At 34.8% G+C, this 26,332-nt stretch overlaps 1 protein-coding gene across 1 annotated transcript; it reads right to left on the reverse strand.

Annotated features, from left to right (window-relative positions):
* Positions 1-631: 631 nt before the first annotated feature.
* Positions 632-25,274, reverse strand: LOC127848996 (uncharacterized). Its single transcript, XM_052381723.1, has 11 exons — positions 24,703-25,274; positions 21,718-22,724; positions 20,872-21,205; positions 11,924-12,087; positions 10,554-10,645; positions 6,256-6,306; positions 5,302-5,478; positions 4,932-5,063; positions 2,485-2,639; positions 1,369-1,509; positions 632-917 (listed from the first exon to the last, which is right to left on the reverse strand). Exons 1-11 carry the CDS (start codon positions 25,035-25,037, stop codon positions 632-634), a joined length of 2,874 nt encoding a protein of 957 aa, XP_052237683.1. The 5' UTR covers positions 25,038-25,274.
* Between the last annotated feature and the right edge of the window lie 1,058 nt (positions 25,275-26,332).

Genomic DNA, 26,332 nt, shown 5'->3' on the forward strand with positions numbered 1-26,332 from the left:
TCTTATAACAGTTTTGACTTAGTGGCCTATACTTCAAATACTCTAATAACAGTTTAGGTGATCTACCAAACAATTACTCTTAAAAATGTGAAGAGTTGGTGTTCTAAACTACAAATACACCTATAACAATCACAAATCATTCCGCACATCAAAAGTGTTTTGTCTACATACTCTTCATACTTACAAATATCCAAAATAACATTCTTCTGTATTATAGGGGGTATTTACACCAAAACGCTGTGTTTATGCTAAAAAAAATTCTACAAATTGCTCCAAAAGATTTTTTTTTAGCATAAACACAGCGTTTTGGTGTAAATACCCCCTATAATACAGAAGGATGTCCGCAAGCTTTGACAAATGCCCAGTATTTGCACTTTTAACAATACCAGGCTGTTTCACCCATGTTGAGAATATTAACTCCAAGCTTTACCAGGCAATTGGGAATTAAATTTAAAATGGACATACAAAATTATGTACAATTGTTTGGTCAACACTTCTGGTTTTCCAAGAATAATGTCAATACAATTGTCAGACTTTTGGACAGGACTAAGGAAAAGACAAACATTCTTTTTCCCTTTGGTTAGGACATAATAAGGACCACAAAATAACCACCGAAATACCTACAAACCATTTACAATTTTTTAGGTGAATTTTCGTCATCTTTCGCTTTTGCTAACTCGGGGTAAGGATTGTCAATATTGTACACAACTCCTTCGTCAGTAGCTGCAGCACCACTTATATTACCGGTACCTCGATTGTTTTGGAAGGCAATTTCGCTGTACGTGACACTGTCGATGGCTTGCAACCTGCGGTCGATCTTCTCATCGGGATTGAAATTGTCCATTGCCTCCTTAAGAATGTGAGCTACTCTCATGTGCCCAAACCTTACAGCATCGTCATATGGCGTGAATCCCCATCTAGCAAAAAATTGTTTAAATAATAATTTCTTCTATTTTGCTTGTCTTTGCCAAACTTTTTCTTATGTTGCAAATGAATAAAGGAATTTTGTTTTGCAAATCCCCAATAAACTTGGAACTTTTTGTATTGTTTTATGATAAAATGTTAGGAAAAGTAAATTTGAAGAAACATAATATGCCACCATGAATAATGATTTGTTGAAGGTTTGAAATTTGCTATAGTGCAAAATAATGAGGCATTTATGTTATTGCTGAAAGTTATTGGGAGGTTAAACAAAATAATTTCAAGCCAATCAGCATATTACAAAGGGGTTGCATATACGCTTGTGTTTGCATGATGAACAACAAAATGAACATATTCATCAATAAATCAATCAATCTGTCATTTACAAAGGGGCTCAACATGCACTTGTGTGGGAAAAGTATATATAGAAAATATTTCCCAACCAACCTGTCTGTAACTTTTGGGTTGCACTTGCATTTGTGTATCAGAAACTTAATGACTGCCTCGTGGCCCTCTGCTGCGCCGATGTGCAGCGCAGTCCTACCGTCGTAGTCGGCCTGCTCCATGTTGAGATCACCTAGAGCGTACCTGGATTGTACATACATTTATTATGAGGTAACCATGGCGTTACAGATATGGTGTCAGTATGGTGACAAGGAGGTCACGGGTTTGATCCCCACTGTTTGATATCTGTGTTTGAATAAGCCTTTTACTTTGATGCAATTCAGCATAAATAAATAGGTTTAAAAACATTTGACAAAAGAAAGAACTGGTTTTGTTAAAAGCAAAAAAATCATGGATTTTAAAACAAACAAACCTTACCATAGCAATACCCCAAAACAAAAAATAAATCAGTAGTACAGCTTAAATGTTGCGATGAAAAGCCAAAATTATTTCAAACAAGTTACAAAATGCATTTTTGCCCAGCTGATCAAAATGTAAACTGCGAGTCTTATAGTCTTAAACAAGATTTGAGATAATCTTCATAATTAAAATTGAGTTAAAAGATTTTATATTTAATTTATATTTGATCAAAATGTCAACAGCCATAAGCTTAACTTCTAATTAAAAATTCAACCTACTTCCAGGATTAGTTTTTTCCTTCTTTAGCAGAGGCAAGAAGTAAAGGCGATTCCTTAAGAAAACATTCTTCAAAATGATGATATTTCCTATTTCCCTCAAATTTCAATATTACTGTGTCAATTGTTTCCCCACTTCTCAGTTTTGAAAATATACCCCCCCCAAAAAAAAAATAGGAGGATAAACCATTTCCCTCAGCCCAGGGCTAGTATTTATGAAGAATCTTAGTAGAATCTTAAACAAAATATTTAAATTCTCAGATTTATAAAAACGATATTCTCACAAGCAAGGATTCAATTTGAAAGCTCGAATAATTCACAAATTCAATTCAAAATTGTATCAATATTACGGATTCGATTTGTACGCTAAACAATCCAAATAATTGCAAAAAAATAGTTGTTTTGACTTCTTTCAAACTTAAGTAAAAAGAAGGCTTAAGCATGTTTATAAATCTGCCCCCTATCATCATTAATGGTAAAGTACCTTTTGAGTGCCGATACATCGTTATTGTACGCGCTAAAGAGTAGACCGACGATGTCCGTAGCTCGAGACTCAATCTGTTTCACACAGGGGTCGATCTTCTTTGGCGTGAATCTCAGATTGTCATAGTGGTGGAAGTTAAACTTAGCAACAAGGTCCTGAAAAAAATTGTTGAAGTCTAATAAGGAGGTTCATTAACCCACTTATGCCTAGCGTCTAGAAAAAAGGACTTGGCAAACAGCGTAGACCCACATGAGACGCCGCATGATGCGGCGTCTCATCAGGGTCTGCGCTGTTTGCTTAAAGGAATTTCTGTTAGAAATATTCAAAATATAGAAATAAATATACTAGACATTCCTAATTTTGGAAATAAATTGATCCAATTTAGAAGGATGGTAGAGTCCACTAGGCATAAATGGGTTAACAGCCAGTCAGCAGGTAAATAAATATCGTGCCCATTTTTAAACAAATAGTTAACATCCCAATTCATTTTGAAGCGTTATTAACAATGAACTTACATTACCTTCTTACTTGAAAATCATGACTACTTTATACTATTTCTGGTCCAAGTATCTCAGCAATTAACACATGTTTGCATAACACAAATAATCGTAGCGTACGTTTCAATATGACATTCTTATAGGTTCTTAATAGTGGGTAGAAAAAATATATTTAATTTGGCGAATAATAAATTTTTATGAGTTGAGTTTCATGAATTTGTTGCAAAACAACTGCAAACAAGAGATGTGTTTGTCAGAAACACAATGCCCCCTAATGCCCTGCTTTGAATTATTTTTTTGACCTCTGACCTTGAAGGATGACCTTGACATTTCACCACTCAAAATTTGCAGCTACATGAGATACACATGCATGCCAAATATCAAGTTGCTATGTTCAATATTGCAAAAGTTATGAAGACGGTTAAAGTTTTGATTAAAGTTTTTGAATTTGTTTTTTTTACAATTTGCTATTGTTTTAGCAAAATTTAATAATTTGACCTTGAGAGTCAAGGTCATTCAAAGGTCAAGGTAAAAGTCAACTTGCCAGGAACAGTACCCTTATGATAGCATGAAAGTATTTTAAGTTTGAAAGCAATAGCCTTGATACTTTAGAAGTAAAGTGGATCTAAACACAAACTTTAACCATATATTCAAAGTTACTAAGTAAAAAAGAGCCATAATTCTGTAAAAATGACAACCAGAGTTATGAAACTTGTCCTTTACTGTCCCCTTATGATAGTGTTCCAAGTATGAAAGCAATATCTATGATATTTTAGGGGTAAAGTGGACCAAAACACAAAACTTAACCAAATTTTCAATTTTCTAAGTTTAAAGGGCCCATAATTCCGTCAAAATGCCAGTCAGAGTTACACAAATTTGCCTGCACAGTCCCCTTATGATAGTTAGTAAATGTTGCAAGTATGAAAGCAATAGCTTTGAAACTTTAGGAAAAGTCTACCTAAACACAAAACTTAACCAAATTTTCAATTTTCTAAGTATAAAAAGGGCACATAATTCTGTCAAAATGCCAGTCAGAGTTACATAACTTTGCTTGCACAGTCCCCTTATGATAGTTTGTAAGTGCTGCAAGTATGAAAGCAATAGCTTTGATACTTGAGGAATAAAATGGACCTAAACACAAAACTTAACCAAAATTTTCTATTTTCTAAGTATAAAATGGGCACATAATTCTGTCAAAATGCACGCCAGAGTCAAAATGCACGCCAGAGTTATCTAACTTTGCCTGCCCAGTCCCCTCATGATAGTTAGTAAGTGAACCAAGTTTGAATGCAATAGCATTGATACTTTCTGAGAAAAGTGGACCTAAACGCAAAACTTAACCAGACGCTGACGCCGACGCCAAGGTGATGACAATAGCTCATAATTTTTTTTCAAAAAAATAGATGAGCTAAAAGTTCAACTTGGAGCATCATTTCTTTTGTTGAATGTAACACATTTGTATTGCGTGCATGGAAAAGCAAACACAAATAATTGGGCATGACAACTATTTAACTAATTGTTGGGTGCAAGAGTTTGTATTTTGTGCGAAGACAATAACACAAATTCCATTGGTTATGATAACTATCTTACTTTTGATGCTTGCAAGCGTTTATATGTTGACTGTAGACAATAAAACCAATTCCATTGGGAATAACATCTGTAGAACTTTTGATGCGTGCGTTTGTATTTTTCGCTAGCATGTTACAATCACACACATTCCTTTGAGTTTTATAACTTCTCAACTTCTGTTGTGTGCAAACTGTTGCTATCTTTTCACACTATTATATCTTCGCAAACTGGACCCCCCGCACACAATTATAACTTTGCAAACTGGACCCAGCGCACACTGTTTCGCAAGACGTGCGTAGACAACCACATAATTTTATTGGAATTTTAACCTTAAAATGTTTGCTAACTTTGCAAACTGGACCCATTGCACACCGTTTATACCTTTGCAAACTGGACCCCACGCACACTGTTTCCCCAGACGTCGAGGGCCGGACTCCACACACAGAAGCCCATCTTGTTGGGAACCACGATAAGGATCACACCCGAGACCCCGGATTTGGCTGGTAGACCCACCTGTAAAAGGGGAATATTACGCCTTGCTCTTAGAAAACAGGGCTTAATGTTGTCTGCCAAGTGAACGGGAGGTAAAGGGTTCAATCCCAACTATGTGAGCATTCTTAAGACCTTTCCCATGAAACCAAGAACTGGTTCTACCCAGGAAACCGACTCGGGAGTGTTTGAATAAGCCTTAATCAATGCAATTGAGCTTAAATAAACAGGTTTGAATTTAAACCAAAACTTACTAGTATACCTTAAATGCAAATTCCCCAGAGTAGTCGTATAGCCCGCAAGACAGCATCAGCGAAAGTGTGTCACGGACTGAGGATGCTGAAAATATCTTGTCACCTGTTATAGGACACACTCCACCATTGGCTAGCGCTGCTGCAATTACCGAGCCTGACTCGCAGGTGACTTCAAGTGAGCAAAGCTGAAGAACACATTAGAAGGGTTTTCAGTAAAATTTCCACAGTTCACTTCAAATTACATTTTTCATGAAAAGCGTTATATATATATAAGCAATTAGAGGGATAATATTGAATGCAAAGTAACTATTGGCACTTTTCATGCGTTGCCTGCTGGTATGGGAGTGTTTATATCGGCCTGAAAGCATCCAGGTTTTATCAACCCAACTCACAGGTGACTTCAAGTAAGCAAAGCTTAAACAAACAATAAAATGTTTTTTCAATGTTATTTAACAGAGAGTACTTTAGTCAGTGAAACTGCCAGTGATGTAAATGTGTAGCTTACACGTTCTACACTGAATGTAATTTGTAAAAGCCCACTTATTTGGTAAAATAACCTCAGTATGTCGGTGGGTGTAAATATTATATTTTAATACAGAAATCAGGGTTCCAACTGCTGAGCTTTTCATGTAAAACGATCAATATAAAGTTGATGAGAAGATCAAATATGAATGTGAAGCAAACTTTGAGCCTAGTCATGAAATGGAAACAGTTTTTTTCAGGGCTTATAGTACACATAGAATGGATCCATCACTGAGTTCTCTAAATGATATATTATTCTTTGACTACCTTTGCTCTATTTATTTATCAAAGAGAAATAACTTTAACTGCCTCTGAGTTGTTGTTTCTTGTAAAGGTCCCTGATATTTTGCATCAACATGACTAAAAATGTCAACTTACAAAAAACACAAACTTTTTTTGTTGATTTAATAAAATATTTTGAAGTTGACCTGAAAACGTACCTGGAAATAGAAGTCTAATACTTCCATTAAATTGGTGCCTTCAGGAAAACACTGAAAACAAACAAATTTGAGAAACACTCAATATCATAAAATAAAATGTATAGTAAAACATATGAAGAAGACATAAGACAAGTATCATCATAGATACTAATATATGTAACAAAAACATAATAAGGAAATAGTTTCAAATGAAATGATTTTCGTTGATTACTTTGAGTATGTCTGACGGTTGTTTTAAATTAGCCCATTTATGCCTAGCGTCTAAGAAAAAAGGCCTTAGCAAACAGCGTAGACCCAGATGAGATGCCACATGATACAGCGTCTCATCAGGGTCTGCGCTGTTTGCTTAAAGGAATTTCTGTAAGAAATATTCTAAATATAGAAAATAAATATACTAGACATCCCTAATTTTGGTAATAAATTGATCCAATTTAGAAGGATGGGTGAGTCCACTAGGCATAAATGAGTTAACACTTGCAATATGAAAACATTATTTTCTATAAACTCAAGTCCAATTCAAAGTAAGTGTACATAATGTTCTAGAAACACCTTTAATCAACTACACAAGGCAAAATAGTGTAATAATACATCTTTAATTATGTACTCAGGTACAAAAGCAGCAATTTTTTTTTCAGTTTGATAAAATTAAATTAATACTTTTTTCTCCCTCATATAATATCCGATGGCGAAATTTCTGTCTGCTGTTTCTTTCTCTGATAAAAATCTGAAAGTCAGAAATGTACTTCTTACAAGTTGTTTAAAATGAAATGTTTATCATTTATAATTGCCTCACAAAAATGGTGAGGACCATAAAAGTACACAACAATTTAACTTATAATAATTCTGATATCCAATACATCATTCAAATATTTTTTATGGCACGCATTTTTATTAAAGTTACTATAATAGATTTAAAATCACTGTGCTTAATTGAAAAAGAAAATATGTGACTTATTAAAATGAGCTGTATTCTGTGAAAAGGGGGTTTAATGCATGTGCTTTAAGTGACGTCCCAGATTAGCCTGTGCAGTCCTAATCAGGGACAACACTTTCCGCCTTAACAACTAAACTAGATTTTTGCTAAGAAGAGACTTTCTTTAAACAAAAAATATCATTAAAGCCGAAAGTGTTGTCCCTGATTAGCCTGTGTGGTCTGCACAGGCTTATCTGGGACAACACTTTACGCACATGCATTAAACCCCTTTTTCACAGAGCGAGGCTCCTATTAATCAAATCAAGACACACATTATCATTTGTTACCCAACATTTAGTTCATGTTCACAAACCCAGTCTTACACTTGAGAATAAAGAAAAGACTTTGAACCAAGAACTTTGTTTAGTGTTAATATATACAAACCTTAACATGTTGCTTATGTCATACATGAGTTGTTCTAAATGAAGAGCTGTGCATTTACAGGTGTTACACTCTATGTCGTATAGAACTGTATTATACTTTAAAAACATCATAGACTATAATATTTTAAAATAATAATACAGTTCCGCATGACATAGAATGTGAAACTTTGACATAGTTTAAAGAATCAGTGGTCATTTTTATACTTAAAATCTAAAGATTGGTTGGTGAATACAGCCTCTGATCTTGAACAAGGCATGGTAAAATAAAGTTTGAACATTTATTTCACTGATAATACCATCTGAAAAGAATCACAATAATGTTTATTTTATAATTGTGTTATCACTTATTACTAACACTCTTTTTTGATGGAAAAAACATCACTTGGAACCCGCAGCATATATTTCATGTCACTACATTATTAACCCATGGCGGACTGGCAGAATTTTTTTTTTGATTTAATAAATATTAATAAGCCAACTATTAGCCAAGGACATGTATTACAAATTCTGTTTAAAAAACTCATTGACTTAGTTATGGAAAGCGTCAATCAATTGATCAGATAAGAGTAATATCAAGACAAGAGCACCGCATAACGGGTGCCACGCTCGGCTACGGGTGCAGTTTTGAATAAATGAAAGCTTGCCAGATTTTATACTTTTTTTAGAGGTCACAGTGACCTTGACCTTTGACCTAGTGACCCAAAAATAGGTGTGGTGTGTAGAGCTTATCAAGGTGCAGCTACATATGAAGTTTCAAAGTTGTAGGTGGAAGCACTTTGAGTTTAAAGGACACGGACGGCGGACGACAAGACGAGCTGGCTATGACATTATCTCGGGTTTTCTCCAAAAACGCCGAGCTAAAAATCAGGTTACAATCAATATGATTAGTCAAAACCCGCCTACATGTATGAGTAACAGTATAAAAAAGCACACTGTTTCATTGTTTGAGTTACAGTTCCATATTTGACAGGCAACCAATGTCTGATTAATAATTAAGGACTTTGAGCTTTTCCTTATGTTATCTCAAGTGTGAGTAAAGAAGCATAAAGTATTCAAGATACACAGAATTGTTAAAGTCCAGGTACTCTCATCCTAATTATAAAGGGCAATAAGATTTTTCTAACGCCATTGCAAATGTAAAATCAAGAAGATATTTAAAGTCAACATGATTTCGGATGATGAAAGAAAAAATATATTAGATCTTACACAGAATTGTTAAAGGCCAGGTATTCTCCTCCAGTCAATCGCTTGAAAATTGATGTTACCTGTGAAAATAGAGAAAATACCATGAATTGAGTACTGTATTTACCCTTTCAGTGCTGGAACCGATTTTTGAAGGCTTTTGCAAACAGTTTGGATCCAGATGAGATGCCACAGACGTGGCGTCTCATCAGGATCCAAACTATTTGCTATTCTGATAGTATTCTTTGGAAAAAATTAAAGAAAATGCTAATTTTATAAATTCAGAAGACAACATTTTTGCAGACGACAAATTTTCCAGCATGCAAAGGGTTAATGCATGTGCGTAAACTGTCTTCCAAGATTTTCCAATCCAGACGACACTTTTCCGTTTTTATAGTATTTTTCGTTTAAATGGAGTCTCTTCTTAATCAAAGTATATTTTAAGCGGAAAAAGTCATACCTTTTTTAGCCTGTGCCTGGGACGATACTTTACGCACATTCATTTATCCCCTTGTCCCAGAGAGGGGCTAAATTTAAATATGTTGCATGTGTTACACAGTAATATAGCAGGCCTTTTTTTGACCGTTTTGGAGAAAATACATTTTCTTTGCTTGGGACACAGGTTTGTGGTATTGAGGAAATAATTGCCATAATGTAGGATTTTATATGATTTTTATCATTTAAGGCGTCTTTATGAACAGGCTTAAAAAATATATGTCTGTTTCTTCTGACATTGTGAAAAACACATAAGTTGGTAAGTTAGTAGGTTGTTTTGTGTGTGCAAGATCTTCAATTTATAAAGTTCTAATGTACATCTACCTGAATGAAAGTCATAGACCAGGGCCATGTCTTTCATTTAAATCAAAGATATTATGCCAAATATCACATTAAGAACTGAATAATTTGTCCACAGCCAATAGACAATTATCATGATTATGTCCTTAAAAATAAACAGGAACAGTGAGAAGTGCTTCATTTGTTTCTATCATTTATAATCATTCATAAATTTATCTGCTCATAAGTATTTTAAACGAACTTGCTGAAAACTGGCACATTTGTTCATGATAAGGTAATTATTTAAAAATGGCAATATGCAAATCTGCAAAAAAGAGAAGATACCAGTTCTTTTTATTGCTTAATAAGGTATTATTATGTGGTGCAATGTACCACCTGAGGTTTAGTCGGACATCAACCACTCCATTGTTGCATGCCTATAGCAGTTTGCAATATGGGAGGCACATGGTTTATTACATATCAAATCATATTTTTAATTCATCACATGACACTAGGTATGGAATTACAATAAAATGTTTTCAATATATATTTCTTAAAACAATAAACATTGGGCCTCAATTTTGAACAAAAAAAAAACAACACTTAGAAAGGTTGGAACAAGAATATCTGCTTTTACAAATATACTACTTTTCACATTTTTACATTTACATTCACAACTACATTTTTCAACACCACGTAACATAAGTATTTACAAATATAGAGACAATCCGCACATATAGAGGCAGTCCACACAATCTAATTAATGGACAACACTTTTTGCTTTTATAGAGTTTTTTTCGTTTCATGAAAGTCTCTTCTGAACAAAAATCCAGTTAAGATGGAAATAGTCGTCATAGATAAGCCTGTGCAGACTGCACAGGCTTATCTGGGACGACACTTTACGCCAATGCATTAAGCCCTGTTTTCACAGAGTAAGGCTTAATTATTTGCAATAATATTCAGATCCTACAAACAATAAAGCTTACATAATCAAATCGGTCGGCCAAGTTGACGCCCTGCTTTAAGAGAGAACAGATTGCAATGGCTCCTGCGTTGATCATAGGATTGTGAGGTTTATCTGTAAAATAATTGAGAAAATATCATAGGATTGTGAGGTTTATCTGTAAAAATGCAGAAAACAGGTGTCCTTCAATTACAAAATACAGAAGCTGTTTGTGTTTATCAGTGAATGCAGAAAATGTGTGCTTTTGTCTGTAAATACAGAAATTCTGTGAAGTTCATTTGCAAAATGCAAAAATTATGTGAGATTTATTTTTAAATCTCTGTAAAGGTTTATCAAACAAGAAATCCATGATGGCCCCTATGTGCTTACCTAAGTTCAAGGTAGACTTATTATGGGAGACTTCATATGGTGAGCTAGTTTTTTTTTAACAATTAAATTTTAATGTTTGTGTCACCTTTCTGAATGTGAAAGGACACACATTTTGAGTGGATTATCAATTAAATTGTGATAGAAGCTCATCAATAGATGTATAAGATTGTGAGGCTTGTGATTTCTACGGTAAAAACAGTTCTTTGTGTACAAATGTATTTCAAAAGTATTTCGTCTTCATACTTACAAATACATTTTTTTTCTTTCATGTAAATAGTCATAACAACAAACAATATTTAACATGCAAAAAAAAAGTCATTTAAGAATATATACATATAAATACACACAACCGATGTAAGTTCAATTGAGCTGGTCCTGAAATTTATCAACCCATATAATTAAAGCGGGTATATACGATTTTGTCAAATATTTATGAATTTATATAAACTGTGTAAAAAACTTATTATATATATAGTTCAATATAAATTAAAATAAAAGATAAGAAGAACATGTGTCGAAAAAATGCGAAATAAGCCAGATTTTTAATTCTGAAATTGAAAACGGCTGTACAGCCTATTCGCCAGCATGTATACCATACATTTACGATTTGAATCGAAACTTAGTTTAACGGTTTATTTGAATTCCTGCAACAATATCTATTTCTACGACACACAAACATTTACTCCGATCCTAATACAAAGACGAATGCTTTGGTTATTGTAGGAAAATATGTATGTCACTATCGGCTCCGGGCGCTAATTTGTCTTTGCTGCATTTTATGAATTTCAGCTTTAATGTATAATTTTTCTTGCTTATTTTGTGTTATTGTCACATATTTTATCAATATATTACAATTAAACACATATAAAAAATCGTATATACCCGCTTTAAGGATATATTCCAAATAAAAAACGCTACTTTGATATATTCACATACATTTGAAATTTCTGATTTTATTGTCACATGAAACATATAACTATTAGAGATTAAGACAGATGGGTAAGTATGAAATAAGAAACGTACTTCTGTAGTCCAGTGACAGGCTGTTAAAGGTCACTCCGCTGGGCTCCTGCCCGACAAACTCGTGCACTATTTCCGGCGAGAGGTCATTGAGAGCCATGGCATAGGTCAGGGGCTTAGAGACAGACTGCAGGCAGAAAGGGTAGTTCACGTCTCCAACTGAATACCTACAGTGGCAAAACGATTTGTTGTTTTTAGAGTGATATTATTTTATGTCTTTTTTCCTGTATATGTACATATATATATATATATATATATATATATACATACCAGTAGCTAAAGAGAGAGACTGCAGGCAAAAAGGGTAGTTCACGTCTCCCACTGAATACCTACAGTGGCAAAACGATTGGCTGGTTTTAGTGGGATATTATTTTATGGCTTTTTTCCTGTACATGTACATATATATATATATATATACATATTAGAAGCTTGGAGTCAGACACATATTAGAAGCTTGGAATCAGACACATATTAGTAGCTTGGAGTCAGACTGCAGGCAAAAAGGCTAGTTCATGTCTTCCACAGAATACATACAGCCAAAAAAGATAGTTTAATAAAAAGGGAGAGATTGTTTTAATTTAATGAAAAGGTAGAGGTTCTGTTGTTTTTCCTGTACATGTATACACACATACAGGTAAATAATTGAGCACATGTAAATTACAATAAGATCTAACCATAGTTATTGACACTAATGATTTTTGCTTCAAAAGCAAAAGGGTTGGTAGTCATTTTTGACAGCATTTGATGACCTTTCCCAACATTTCCCGACTGGATTGAGGTAACAAAACAAACATGCAGATAGTTTTGTATAAGCATTTTAATTTTGCACAATTATAAAACAAGGGACAAAATTGTCACAAAACCAGGTTTTCATTGTGAAAAAAAAATGTGATAAAGGGAGAAAACTCAAACTGAACTTTTGAAATGAACAAACAAAATTAACCCCCTTTGTAAGTTTGTTTAAAAAAAAAAAACTATTTTTAGTCGTGGCGACCTTGACATTGGAGATATTGACGTGATTCTTTCGTGCGACACACCGTCCCATGATGGTGAACAAATGTGCCAAATGATTTTAAAATCTCACAATGAATGACATAGTTATGGCCAGGTCAAGCTCATTTATGGCCATTTTTGACCTTTGAACTCAAAGTGTGACCTTGACCTTGGAGATATCGACGTAATTATTTCGTGCGACACACCGTCCATTGATGGTGAACAAATGTGCCAAATGATTTTAAAATCTGACAATGAACAACATTGTTATGGCCCGGACAAGCTTGTTCCGCCCGCCCGCCAGCCAGCCCGCCCGCATTCGCCAATCTAATAACCAGTTTTTTCCTTCGGAAAACCTGGTTAAAAAACAAAAACAGAATATTTGCAATTATTATACATAAATTAATGTAATTACTGATATAAAAGTTAAAGCCACATTAAAAGAACTGATATATAATGCAAAAATGCAATGTATTGATAACAATAAAAAAAGCCATGGTTGCCCTGGTGTCGCTTGCCTGAGTACAAGTTACCTTAAGAAAGGGTTGTTAACGTTGTTTTGTCAAAAGAAAGGGTTTATTGTTTTGGCAGATATATAAAAATATGCGTTAAAAAGAGATATTTTGTGTTTGTTTATAGTTTTTAAAATATACATTTGCTTCCCATTGCGAAAAATGTTTATTTTGGATAAAAGTGATATGGGGACGGTAATTTAATATTGACAATAATCAGCAAAAGAAAATGGAAGTTCTTTTTTTTCACAAATTGCAGTCAAGATTTGAGATCATTAGATAAGCATCTCAGCATCTTAGGATGTTATAATGGGATGACTTGTTTTTTCAAGAACAGCTTTAGATACCGAAAACAGCTGTATTTTTATGCTACCCCCGAATTTATTTTGGCGGGAGCATATAGTCGCTGCTTCGTCTGTCCGTGTGTGCATATGTCCGCCTGTCTGTCTGTCCGTCCGTGCACAATTTTGTCCGGGCTATTTCTCAGCAACTAATGACCGGAATTCAATGAAACTTTATGGGAAGCTTCACTACCAAGAGGAGATGTGCTTTTAGTTTAATAAAAAAGGATTGGTTGTTTTTAGTTTAATAAAAAGGATTTGTTGTTTTAAGTTTTTAATAAAAAAAAGATTGGTTGTTTTTAGTTTAATAAAAATGGATTGGTTGTTTTTAGTTTAATAAAAATGAATTGGTTTTTAGTTTAATAAAAAGACAGAGATTTTTTTAATTTAATAAAAAGGTAGAGGTTGTTTTTCCTGAACATGTATACACACATACAGGTAAATAATTGAGCACATGTAAATTACAATTACACATGTAGATCTAGCCATAGTTATTGACACTTATGATTTTTGCTTCAAAGGCAAAAGGGTTAGTACTTATAGTAGTATTTATAACATTAGATGATGACCTTTCCCAACATTTCCCGACTGGATTGAGGTTACAAAACAAACATGCAGATAGTTTTGTATAAGCATTTAATTTTGCACATGAAGAACAAAAAAACACAGAATATTTGTGATTATTATACATAAATTAATGTAATTACTGATTTAAAAGTAAAAGCCACATTAAAAGAACTGAAATATAATGCAGAAAAAGCAATACATGTATATTGATAACAATAAGAAAGCCATTGTGGCCCTGGGGTTGCTCGCCTGAGTAGAAGTTACCTTAAGAAAGGGTTTTTAACATTGTTTTGTCAAAAGAAAGGGTTTATTGTTTTGGCAGATATATAAACATATGCATTAAAACGAGGAATTTTGTGTTTGTTTATAGTTTTTAAAATATATATTTGCTTCCCATTGCGACAAATTTTGGATAAGTGATACCGGGACAGTAATTTAATATTGAGCACAATCAGCAAACGAAAATGGAAGTTCTTTTTTACACCAATTGTAGTCAAGCTTTGAGATCATTAGATAAGCATTTCAGCATCTTAGGATGTTATAGGGGATGACTTGTTTTTGCAAGAACAGCTTTAGATATAAAAAGCAACTGTATTTTTTTAATAGATTAAGTGTTCATTAGGTTTTGCATAATTAAATACAATATGTTGATGTTTATCATATATCAAAGTATATTATAAGGAAGTAAATGTGTATAAGAATATCTACTTGAAATCCAACATTGATCTTCTTTTTAGGTACCAAACATCTGACACTTAATTTTCCCCATAGTTAAAATATAGAAGTAAACACACACAAGAAATTTGAAAATGTATCATCATTATCCAAACAACTGTCAAACTATTTGGAATTTAAATGATTTTTTTTTTGTAGCTTAAATACATCATTTTTGCAAAAACAACTTCCAAAACAACTAAACTAAACAATTTTTGTGCTTCTTAAAAATGTGATTGTTGTCTTTTATAACCCAATTGTTCACATGTTGGATAAAGTTTGTTTAAACTACCAGAACAATTTTCAAACTCACCTTGCAATGATAATTCCAATTGAAACAACAGTAAAACCTGTTAAAATCACACACAAACTACTGAATGACTGCAAATTGTATAAGTCTTATCAGTGCTGTCCATATAACATCAAGAAAAGGGTCTTTGATGTGAGAGCCCAGTTAATTGGGGTCAATTTTTAGGAAACTGTAACCCAAGTTTCCAAGTATTAGTTTCCAAGTTTATCAATTTAAAGCTCAGTTCATGCCTAACATGACAATATGAGCATATTACAAAATCATCAATGGCTATTCAAGAAGGCATCAATCAACACTATTGTACTGCAACAATGCAAGCACAGGTATAAATGAGTATTTTATAAAGTAGAAAAGTGAAAGAAAGGTCAGATAAGATTCATCATCATCATCATCATAATTGTTCACCAACATCTTAATTACAACTAGAGTGTTAACATGGTTTAAATATAGCCATATAAAGAAAACTGCCTCGCCCCCTGGTGGCCATGTTTTTAAACGAACTGTAACTATTTTATAACTGAGCTGAGTTATAATTAGAACAAATATACTGACCAAGTTTCATGAAGATTGGACTATAGATGTGACTCCTAAAGTGTAAACAAGATTTTCATAAAGCCATATAAGCAAAACTGCCCCACCCCTGGTGACCATGTTTTTTTAAAAGACCAGAATCAATTTCCTTCTCAGCTGAGCTATCATAAGAACAAATGTTCTAACCAATTTACATGAAGATTGGACCATAAATGTGACTCTTAAGAGTGTTAATATGGTTTAACTATAGCCATATAAGGAAAAATGCCCCACCCCCTGGAAGCCATGTTATTCAACCAAGTGAAACCATTTTCGAACTCAGCTGAGACAACATTAAGACGAATGTTATGACCAAGTTTCATGAAGATTGGACAATCTTAAATTTGACCTAGTTACCCAGTTTTTAACCTCACATGATCCAGTTTCAAACTTGACCAATATATCATTGGGAAAAATCTTTGGACCAATTTTTATGAAGATCAGAAAAAAAGTGGCCTCTTGAGTGTTAACAAGGCAGAATGTTGATGACGGAGGACGCATGATGGACAAAAAGTGATCCCAAAAGCTCACCTTGAGCATGTTGTGACTTCTAGAGTGATTATATTTGTTCATTCTTAATCAGTAATATACTTTATTAAACAGTACATATTTGATACATATACATTATTAAATATCTAATTACATGACTGTTTCATGGTTACTGCCACCAATATCAAAAACCACAATGGAAATAAGTGAAAATCATTTTCTCTTTTATGTGTTATCCTTGGTATTGTGTGTGCATTCCATGGTTTGCTATGTATATTGCTGTGATAATATATTTAATATTGTCTGCATTATGTAGTAACTATCAGGGCCGGATTAACCACTAGGCTAACAAGGCTGCAGCCTTGGGCCCCCGATTTTTAAGGGGCCCCCAACTACAGGCCAGTTTCCCAATGTATGATCTTTCTTTATTACGCCATTCAGCCACTCTATTGGGATTGCAGGAAAAAAATTCTTTGTGATTTTACCAGTTTTCCGATGTAAATCGAATCGTAGCCGTTTAGTTCGCTTTGATTTACTATGCTTTCATTTTTTTTTCTGTGTTGTATATTCATTCAGAACTATTAGTTTCTTTGTTTATTATACGACTTGCCCGTATGATCATGCCACCATCTGGACACGTTTGAAGACATTGAAGAGAAGGCCAAAGCGTGTGTTGCAATCAACGAATATAAAGATGCGAATAAGCGTAAGAAATGGTGGAAACTATTTTGTGACGAGAGTACGACACCATCTGCGAATACGGAGCTAAGTGCACGCAACAATTTTCTAATTCACACATTCTACAGCATAGGTGATTGTCTCACTGTTGAACTTCGCAAGCGATTGAGCGCATATTCTGATCTTCACAAATTGTTTGGTTTCATGACAGAGTTTGAGTCTCTCAACTTGGATGATTCTGGAAATGTGCAACGCATCTGATGGAATTTTATCCAGATGACATTGAGGCGTCTCCTGTTGACCAGTTTGTTCAGTTCAAAGCCATCCGAAGCAGACCAAGACACAACCATCACCCACAAGAGTTAACTGCTGCTGTTAGGTGGAGGCCTATTACAGACAACTTTTCCAAAGATTGCCATCGCTGTACAAATATACTTAACAATTCCAGTTAATAACTGTCAAGGTAGTAGGACATTTTCAACATTATCACGTGTAAAAAAAACTATTTTTGGAACACCATGAGCCAGGAAAGGTTGACAGCATTTGGGCTACTGTCTATTGAATGTCCTCCGAGAACTAGACGTCAAACAGGTGATCGATGACTATGGCCAGTGTCGTAGAAGAAGCTCATAGGCTGGAACTGTTTCATGTTACGATGTATGTTAAATTCAGTTAATAAAATATTTATACATTGTGTAACTCGTTTTGGCATATTGCTTTATAAATATATAATGTAACTGTCAACTGTGTACAAATGCAAATTTTCTCATCTTTGTAGTTGTAGTATGATTTTCAATATACAGAAGGGGACCAGAGGGAAGGGGGCCCCGTAACATGTGCAGCCTTGGGCCCCAAAACAGCTTAATCCGGCCCTGGTAACTATGTAATGTTCATATTTTTACCATATAAAATCAATCAATCAATCAGCTAAAAACAATTAGGCAGTAATCTATTATTCTTCATGTATCATCTAAGTGCTTGGTACAACATAATGATTAGCAAGCCAACCACCAAGTAATGGAAAACAATCATACACACTGTAAAAAAATAAAGCATTTAACATGTATTTTAATGTGAAAACTATCCAATAATGACAAAATATTGGCTTAATTACTATTGATTGATAAGTTTTCCTTCGACTAAATTTTAGTGGAGCTAATTAAAGAGAAATAAATGAATCAATCAACTAATTGTTATAACTCTAATAAATCACATTCTAAAAATATCATGAGGGATAACATTATTTTAAGAAAAAATAGAAGTACCAACATTTCAAAAATATTCTTGCATTCTAACATAAAACTATTTCATAAACAGCTTTTGTCATTAAATCACTTATTACTGCAAATATACCTTATTTCAACAAGAGCACCGCCTTGCGGGTGCAGACCGCTCATCTATTTTCTTTTTAAAGGTGAAGGGACTCTCATTTTCAATCACAAAGGAGGGAGAGGTGGAGTGAAGAGGGGTGTATAGTGTGGGGGCGTGGACATTTATTACATTATCTTCCAAAAATGCGAAAAAAAAATTGCAAAAAATTCAAAAAAAAAAATTCGGGGGGGGGGGGGGGATGGGTGGGGGGGGGGGATTCTTGGGTGCGATGGTTGGACTGTATTTCAAACATAAAATAATAAAAATAAATATTTGTGTTTTTTAACCGTTTAAAAAAAAAAACAATTTGGGAGGTGGGGTGGGGAGGGGGGGGGGGGGTATAGTGTGAGGGTGTGGTGGTCATTTGTGAGATGATCTTAAAAAAAAAAAAAATAGGGGGGGGGGGGGAATTCGGGGGGGGGGGGGGGGGGGGGGGGGTATTCTTGGGTGCAATGGTTGGACAGTATTTCAAACATAAAATAATAAAAATAAATATTTGTGTTTTTTAACCGTTTCCAAAAAAACAAGAGCACCGCCTTGCGGGTGCAGACTGCTCATCTATTTTCTTTTTAAAGGTGAAGGGACTCTCATTTTCAATCACAAAGGAGGGAGGGGTGGAGTGAAGAGCCTTTAGAGGGGTGTATAGTGTGGGTGTGTGGACATTTATTACATTATTTTCCAAAAATGCGAAAACAAAAATGCAAAAAAAAATCGGGAGGGGGGGGGGGGGATTCTTGGGTGCGATGGTTGGACGGTATTTCAAACATAAAATAATAAAAATAAATATTTGTGTTTTTTAACCGTTTCCAAAAAAACAAGAGCACCGCCTTGCGGGTGCAGACTGCTCATCTATTTTCTTTTTAAAGGTGAAGGGACTCTCATTTTCAATCACAAAGGAGGGAGGGGTGGAGTGAAGAGCCTTTAGAGGGGTGTATAGTGTGGGTGTGTGGACATTTATTACATTATTTTCCAAAAATGCGAAAACAAAAATGCAAAAAAAAATCGGGAGGGGGGGGGGGGGATTCTTGGGTGCGATGGTTGGACGGTATTTCAAACATAAAATAATAAAAATAAATATTTGTGATTTGTGTTTTTTGACCGTTTCAAAAAAAAAAAATTGATGGGGGGTGGGGGGGGTATAGTGTAAGGGTGTGGTGGTCATTTGTGAGATGATCTTAAAAAAAAAAAAATTAGGGGGGGGGATTCGGGTGGGGGGAGGGGGGGGGATTCTAGGGTGCGATGGCTGGACGGTATTTCAAACATAAAATAATAATAAAAAATATTTGTGTTTTATTACCGTTTAAACAAAATTAGGGGGGGGGGGTGCGGTGGGGGGGTATAGTGTGAGGGTGTGGTGGTCTTTTGTGAGATGATAAAAAAAAAAATTTAGGGGGGGATTCGGGGGGGGGGGAGGGGGGAGGGCACGGATGATGGTTTGGGTGGAGTCTATTGTGGTATGTCAGGTACGAGTAGTTTTGTCAAAGTATCAATCAAATCTAATCCCAAAAAAAGAAGTTATGGCAATTTTAGCAAAATTTAATAATTTGACCTTCAGAGTCAAGGTCATTCAAAGGTCAAGGTAAAATTCAACTTGCCAGGTACAGTAACCTCATGATAGCATGAAAGTATCTGAAGTTTGAAAGCAATAGCCTTGATACTTTAGAAGTAAAGTAGATCGAAACAAAAAATTTAACCATATATTCAAAGTTACTAAGTCAAAAAAGAGCCATAATTCCGTAAAAATGACAACCAGAGTTATGCAACGTATCCTTTTACTGTACCCTTATGATAGTTTGCGAGGGTTTTAAGAATGAAAGCAATATCTATGATAGTTTAGGGGTAAAGTGGACCAAAACACAAAACTTAACAAAATTTTCAATTTTCTAAGTATAAAGGGCCCATAATTCCGTCCAAATGCAAGTCAGAGTTACATAACTTTGCCTGCACAGTCCCCTTATGATAGTTAATAAGTGTTGCAAGTATGAAAGCAATAGCTTTGATACTGTACGAATAAAGTGGACCTAAACACAAAACTTAACCAAAATTTTCAATTTTCTAATTATAAAAAGGGCACATAATTCTGTCAAAATGCACGCCAGAGTTATCTAACTTTGCCTGCCCAGTCCCCTCATGATAATAAGTAAGTGTACCAAGTTTGAATGGAATAGCATTGATACTTTCTGAGAAAAGTGGACCTAAACACAAAACTTAACCGGACGCTGACGCCAACGCCGACGCCAAGGTGATGACAATAGCTCATAATTTTTTTAAAAAAATAGATGAGCTAAAAAAGATTATTGCATTGTAACATAGTCCTATTTGACTATCAGCTACATTTATTGTAATTTGGATCACTCATGATTACACACATCAGATACAAGAATGATAAGCTATTTCACTTTGTACACAAGGATCTTGCCACCATCCTGTCCCACAATTATGGAGTCAGTGTTGCTGCTATAGAACACTGAATTTGGACCCTGAAGCCCATCCCTCCGTGTAGCCAGAGTGGACAGCTTATGCTTTCCCGTACTGTCAATTTGTAGGATAGTGTTGGATTTCGTTCCACATACCAGTACCTGGCCTTTAGGTGTCACATGTACACACATAGGCCATGCTAATTCAGGGTCATTGAAGATGGAAAGGACTGATCCATCCCTGGTAAGGGTAAGGAGCTGGTTACATGTGGAGTTTGTGATATACAACTTGTCACCTCTCGGGCTCAATGCACAGTACGCTACTGCAAAACAGAAAACATGATTACAATCTTTTGGATTAATTATGAGTGAAAATCACAAAAGCATACTGATACATGTATGTGTAAAAAAATATTAAGTTGTATTTGTAACTTCTACATAAGGACAATTATGTAAAAAAAACTAACTTTCCTGTCTTATACTTTTCCACCAGTTTCAACAGCAACCAGTTAAAATTATAATCACATAAAAGAAGTCTTGTTTTTATTCTTGTTTGTGTTGTTTGCAACGATGACAGACAAATTATGGTATATAATATATAGAAACAAGTCTAATAACATACCATTTACACTTGTATGTTTATTTGATAACAACGAAATATAAAGAACAGGTCAAACACTGTTATTTTCAAAGCCATGCACTTTTTTCATAGACCTGTCAAGGGATGGAAGTCAATATACAACTATTTGTAAGAGTAATACTGCAGAATTTGGAGTTTCTTGCTGTTATATTAATATGTCCTTGTTCAAAGAGATAAAATCACCAAGATTCTTACCTGTCCATTTACTTGTCAATTCAATTGGGGTATCATCATCGTGCAGTTTGCTGACTAGTTTACCATCCAGCGAGTACTTGTACAGTGCACTACCAGAGGTTAAAAACAGGTCTCCCTTGTCATAGGCAATACCATAACAGTAATGTTTAAACTTGAGCTCTCTGTCCTTCACCAGCTGGTTGTTGTTGACTTTGATAAACTGGACCTTTGAGTCTAAACTGCAGAACCCGTCTGAATTGACAGTAACACCAACTTCACTGGGTGTGAACTGACATATGCACGTTGGCTCACCAGGTACACTACAGTGACTCACCATCTGGTACTGCTGGTTTAACAGCTTGACACAATGATTATCGGTGTCTACAACCAGGACCTGTCCACTAGGTAGAACATATATGCCTCTGATACTGCATTTTGACTCTTTTTTTAAAAGTACATCATACTCAGACTTTCCGTTAATCTTTATTTTTAGGTCTGTCACGGTACAGAGTTCAATCATTCCAATACCTGACAACTTGGAAAGGTAATGAACGATTTCCCTATTAGGCTTGAAAATTATTGACGATTTCAATTGAACAAAGTTCTCCATTTTAAACTGCTGTATTTTGTCCTGACATTTAATACTGGCTATAAGAGATAGTTCCTGCTTGCCTTTATCATGTATGTCCTGTATGGCATCTCCAAATTGTTTTAATTCATCTCGAAGAGTGGAAAATTTGTCAACATCACTTTTTAGAGAGGCTTGCAGTTTGGTCAGTGCATCTTTCATTTCCTGCAGTGTCTTCTTTTCAAGCATGTCTAAGGCTGCAAGAATTTTTCGCCGAGTTTCCTGTATCTTCTGTAACTGCTCATCATATGAAATTTGCACAGACTTCATGGCAGCCTCCTGACTTTCTTGAAGCTTCTTCAGTTCTGCCAGAGTAGTTTGGATAGTAATTGATACTTGTTTTAGGTCTGTGGAGGTATTTTTTACCAAGTCTGATAGCAGCACCACCATTTTGCATTGCCTGAAAGAAAACAGATTCAGTTTTAATGAAAACAAATAATTAAGAAGAGTTCCGCAGTCGGTGATATATGCCCCCCCCCCCCTAAAAAAAATCCAGGGCTTTGAACTAGTGACCCCAATTTCAATAGAGGTAATCTACTGTTCAAGGCTGATGCACATGTGAAGTATGAAGCCAATCAGTCAATTTGTGACAAGTAATCATTCTATACATAGATGGTAACGTCACTACGTTATTGTCACCTCTATACTAAGACGCATCACATTCCCCTGGTTAGGGGAATTATGCTTCCGCAAAAGTAATCCTGCGTAGGAATGAAAATATTAATAATGAAAGAAAAAAATCGTTTTTTATTGTGTGTTTTAAACGGAATGTTGTTTAAAGAATGATATTTAATTATGTTTAAATGTGATTTTGAATCTCTATTAGGGCTTATAGCGATTATCAGAAGCACGATTACCTGACCTACCTTCGCTTGCACTTTTAACTCGTAAAAGAAGTGCTACCCACAATTCCTTTCGCGTTAGTACACAGGTTAGTAAGACCGTTGTGTACACAATGACAAGTTATTCATTGGACAAAATTTTTACACTTATTGTGACAGTGACCTTAACCTTTGACATAGTGACCCCAATTTCAATAGGGGTCATCTAATTCCAAGGCCAATGGATATGGGCAGTATCAAGCCAATCGGTCTATTCGTTGACGGGTTATTTATCAGAAACGATTTTCCCACTTATTGTGACAGTGACCATGACCTTTGACCAAGTGACCCCAATTTCATTATGGGTCATCTACTGTCCAAGTCCATTGCACATGGGAAGTATCAAGCCAATCAGTCAATTTGTTGATGAGTTATTTATCCCAAACGATTTTCACACTTCTTGTAACAGTGACCTTGAACTATTGACCCAAATTTCATCAGGGGTCATCTACTTCCAAGGCCATTGCATGTGTGAAGTATGAAGCTAATCTGTCAATATGTTGATGGGTTATTGATCAGAAACTATTGCCAAACTTATTGTGATTGTGACCTTGACATTTAACCAAGTGACCCCAATTTCAATAGGGGTCATCTACTGTCCAAGGCCAATGTGAGGTATCAAGCCAATTGGTCCATTGGTTTATGAGTTATTGATTGGAAACAATGTTCACACTTATTGTGACAGTGACCTTTGACTCAGTGACCTCAATTTCAATAGGGGTCATCCACTGCACAGGGCCAATGCACATGTGAAGTATCAAGCAAATCGGTCAATTCATTGACGAGTTATTGATCGGAAACGAACTGGTCTACCAACAGACAAACAGACCGACATTCAGCAAAACAATATACCCCCTCTTCCTCAAAGGAAGCATTATAAAGGATGCATAAGTACTAACTTTTACATCTTAATCTATGCAAATCTGGTTAATGTGTACGTAAATAGAATCATTAATTATCTATAATTATGTATTTGATAATTAAATTCTTTCATTTATTTATTTTTTTAACATATAATTATTCACTTATCCAAACATCAAGGCTTTTATTATCTCTTTGTTTGATAACTATTCAAGCCGCTTTAAGGCTTTAAGATTAAAATTTCACCAGTTCAATCAGGACCATCATACTGGTATGGTTTACCTTTAACTTAACTGAAGCTTTTTTAAACATGTTCATAATCTAAAACCAAATTTTGAGTCCATCAATTGTAGATTAGATTCTTAGTTTTGACTCTACAAACAATCTGCCTTGAATCCTTTCGACACATACGTTAACAATTTTCAAAATCTATTTTAATCCCTGACTAAAATCAATAACCTGAATAAAAGAAAGTTGATTACTATATTAATTGCACATCAAATGGCTGTTTATTAAAATAGCATTAGTATTATTCATATTATTAACTTGATTTTTGGATTCAAGTTCAGTTCAAAGTAGTTTAAAACAATGCACTCTTTGTCTTAAATGTTTAACGACAAATAAAAAAATAAATACCTGTGATTAAGGAAAGCACAATTATTGCAGCACAGCAGGCTATGGTCTTTGCAAAACATTGACAAGTTTTCTTCCTTATGAACATCACATTTAAAAAGAAAATCTTCCACCTTCTTGGCAATAGGCCATTTCTTCATATCACTCCTTCCATGTGGGGAATGTTTCTTAAACAGCTGGCCGTGCAAGTGGAAACATGTTTGGCAGTAAAACTTCACGCAAGATTCGCAATAGAAATCAGCCAATTCTTGCCGTTTCTCGTCTTCGCAGGTCGAACACAAGAAGTCTTGGACAATGTCAGATCCTTTTTTAATGGTGGTTTGCGAAAAAGTCGCCATTTTGTTGACCACTTAAGCTTTTGTTCACTATATCTTTGATTTAACTCAAATAATAAGGTATCTAGGTCAATGACTTTAAACACACACAAAACACACCAATCTACCTATTGTCCAATGTCTACAACACGTAATATTCAGCTAAACAGAATCAAATAAATATCAACTTGAAGTTTGTTGGCAAGTTTATATCTCCACCAAACAAAGTATTAATGTAACCAGTCATGTGACATGTCGGATAAGAACAGCAGTGATTTAACAACTAGTTTATGTTTGCATACAAAATGGAAGTACCTCAACTCAAGGAATGTTTTCAATCAATAAAGCAACTAGGGCAACTTGATAACAGGACTTACAGGAGTATAAACAAGAATCGTTTATCTGTGAACAACTTCAATTTGATAACAGGCCAATATTGAAGCTAAAAATTGTGATGAATGTTCACTGTATAAATCAGAAAGAAATAATTGGTTACACAATAAAGATAATAGTTATATGAAAATCATAAAGAAAAGTACCATGGATCCTAAGATGCTCACCTGAGACGCAAATGATATAAACTATTCTGAGAAGGTAGACTTCAGCAGAATAAGCAATGAGAGAGTTCAAAATGATGCAGTCCTTATCAAAACTGAATATCATATCTTTCCTGATTGTTCAAAATTAGGTCTTGTCGGCAATCGCATAATAGTCGAAGTTCGGTTGTGAATTAATAAGAGAAGCATAATCCAGGTTTGACTACCATTTAATATATACAACTGACAATTATAAACAACAATAACAATGATGATGACGTCTTTAGAACGTGAACTTTCGTTTGTCGGCGACATCGTACGACACTGCCCCAAAATCACAAAAGGTCTATTTATACTTTATCAGATTAAACAAAGGTCACTTGTCTATTGAAATAAGGCAGTCCGATAGACAGCTATATTCCCCTCTGCCATTCTTCTGACCTTCAGGAGGTGAAATGGACCTTAAAGTTAAAGGGATTTGACTTATGCCTTGTGCACATTGTCTCTATGACTTTAACATTTCATAAACATCCTTCAACAGAGTGCAGAATCAACGGGGTTTTCAGGGGTTTACACACGGGCTGAACAGAGTGTACTTACGCAAATATCTCAAGTTATTGAAATATGTTGCCAAAATCTACAGTGCATAAAAAAGGTTTTCTTGCATTTTGTGCTGGTATCTTAAGTTATAAGAATATATCCTTGAATACGTCTGAAATCGGTGGCGAAATTTCATGTTGCGTGTCACATAATGGTGTATAATGAATGCAGTAAAAATGGAAT

The sequence above is a fragment of the Dreissena polymorpha genome, chromosome 10 (genome assembly GCF_020536995.1).
Source record: "Dreissena polymorpha isolate Duluth1 chromosome 10, UMN_Dpol_1.0, whole genome shotgun sequence".
NCBI classification, from domain to species: domain Eukaryota; kingdom Metazoa; phylum Mollusca; class Bivalvia; order Myida; family Dreissenidae; genus Dreissena; species Dreissena polymorpha.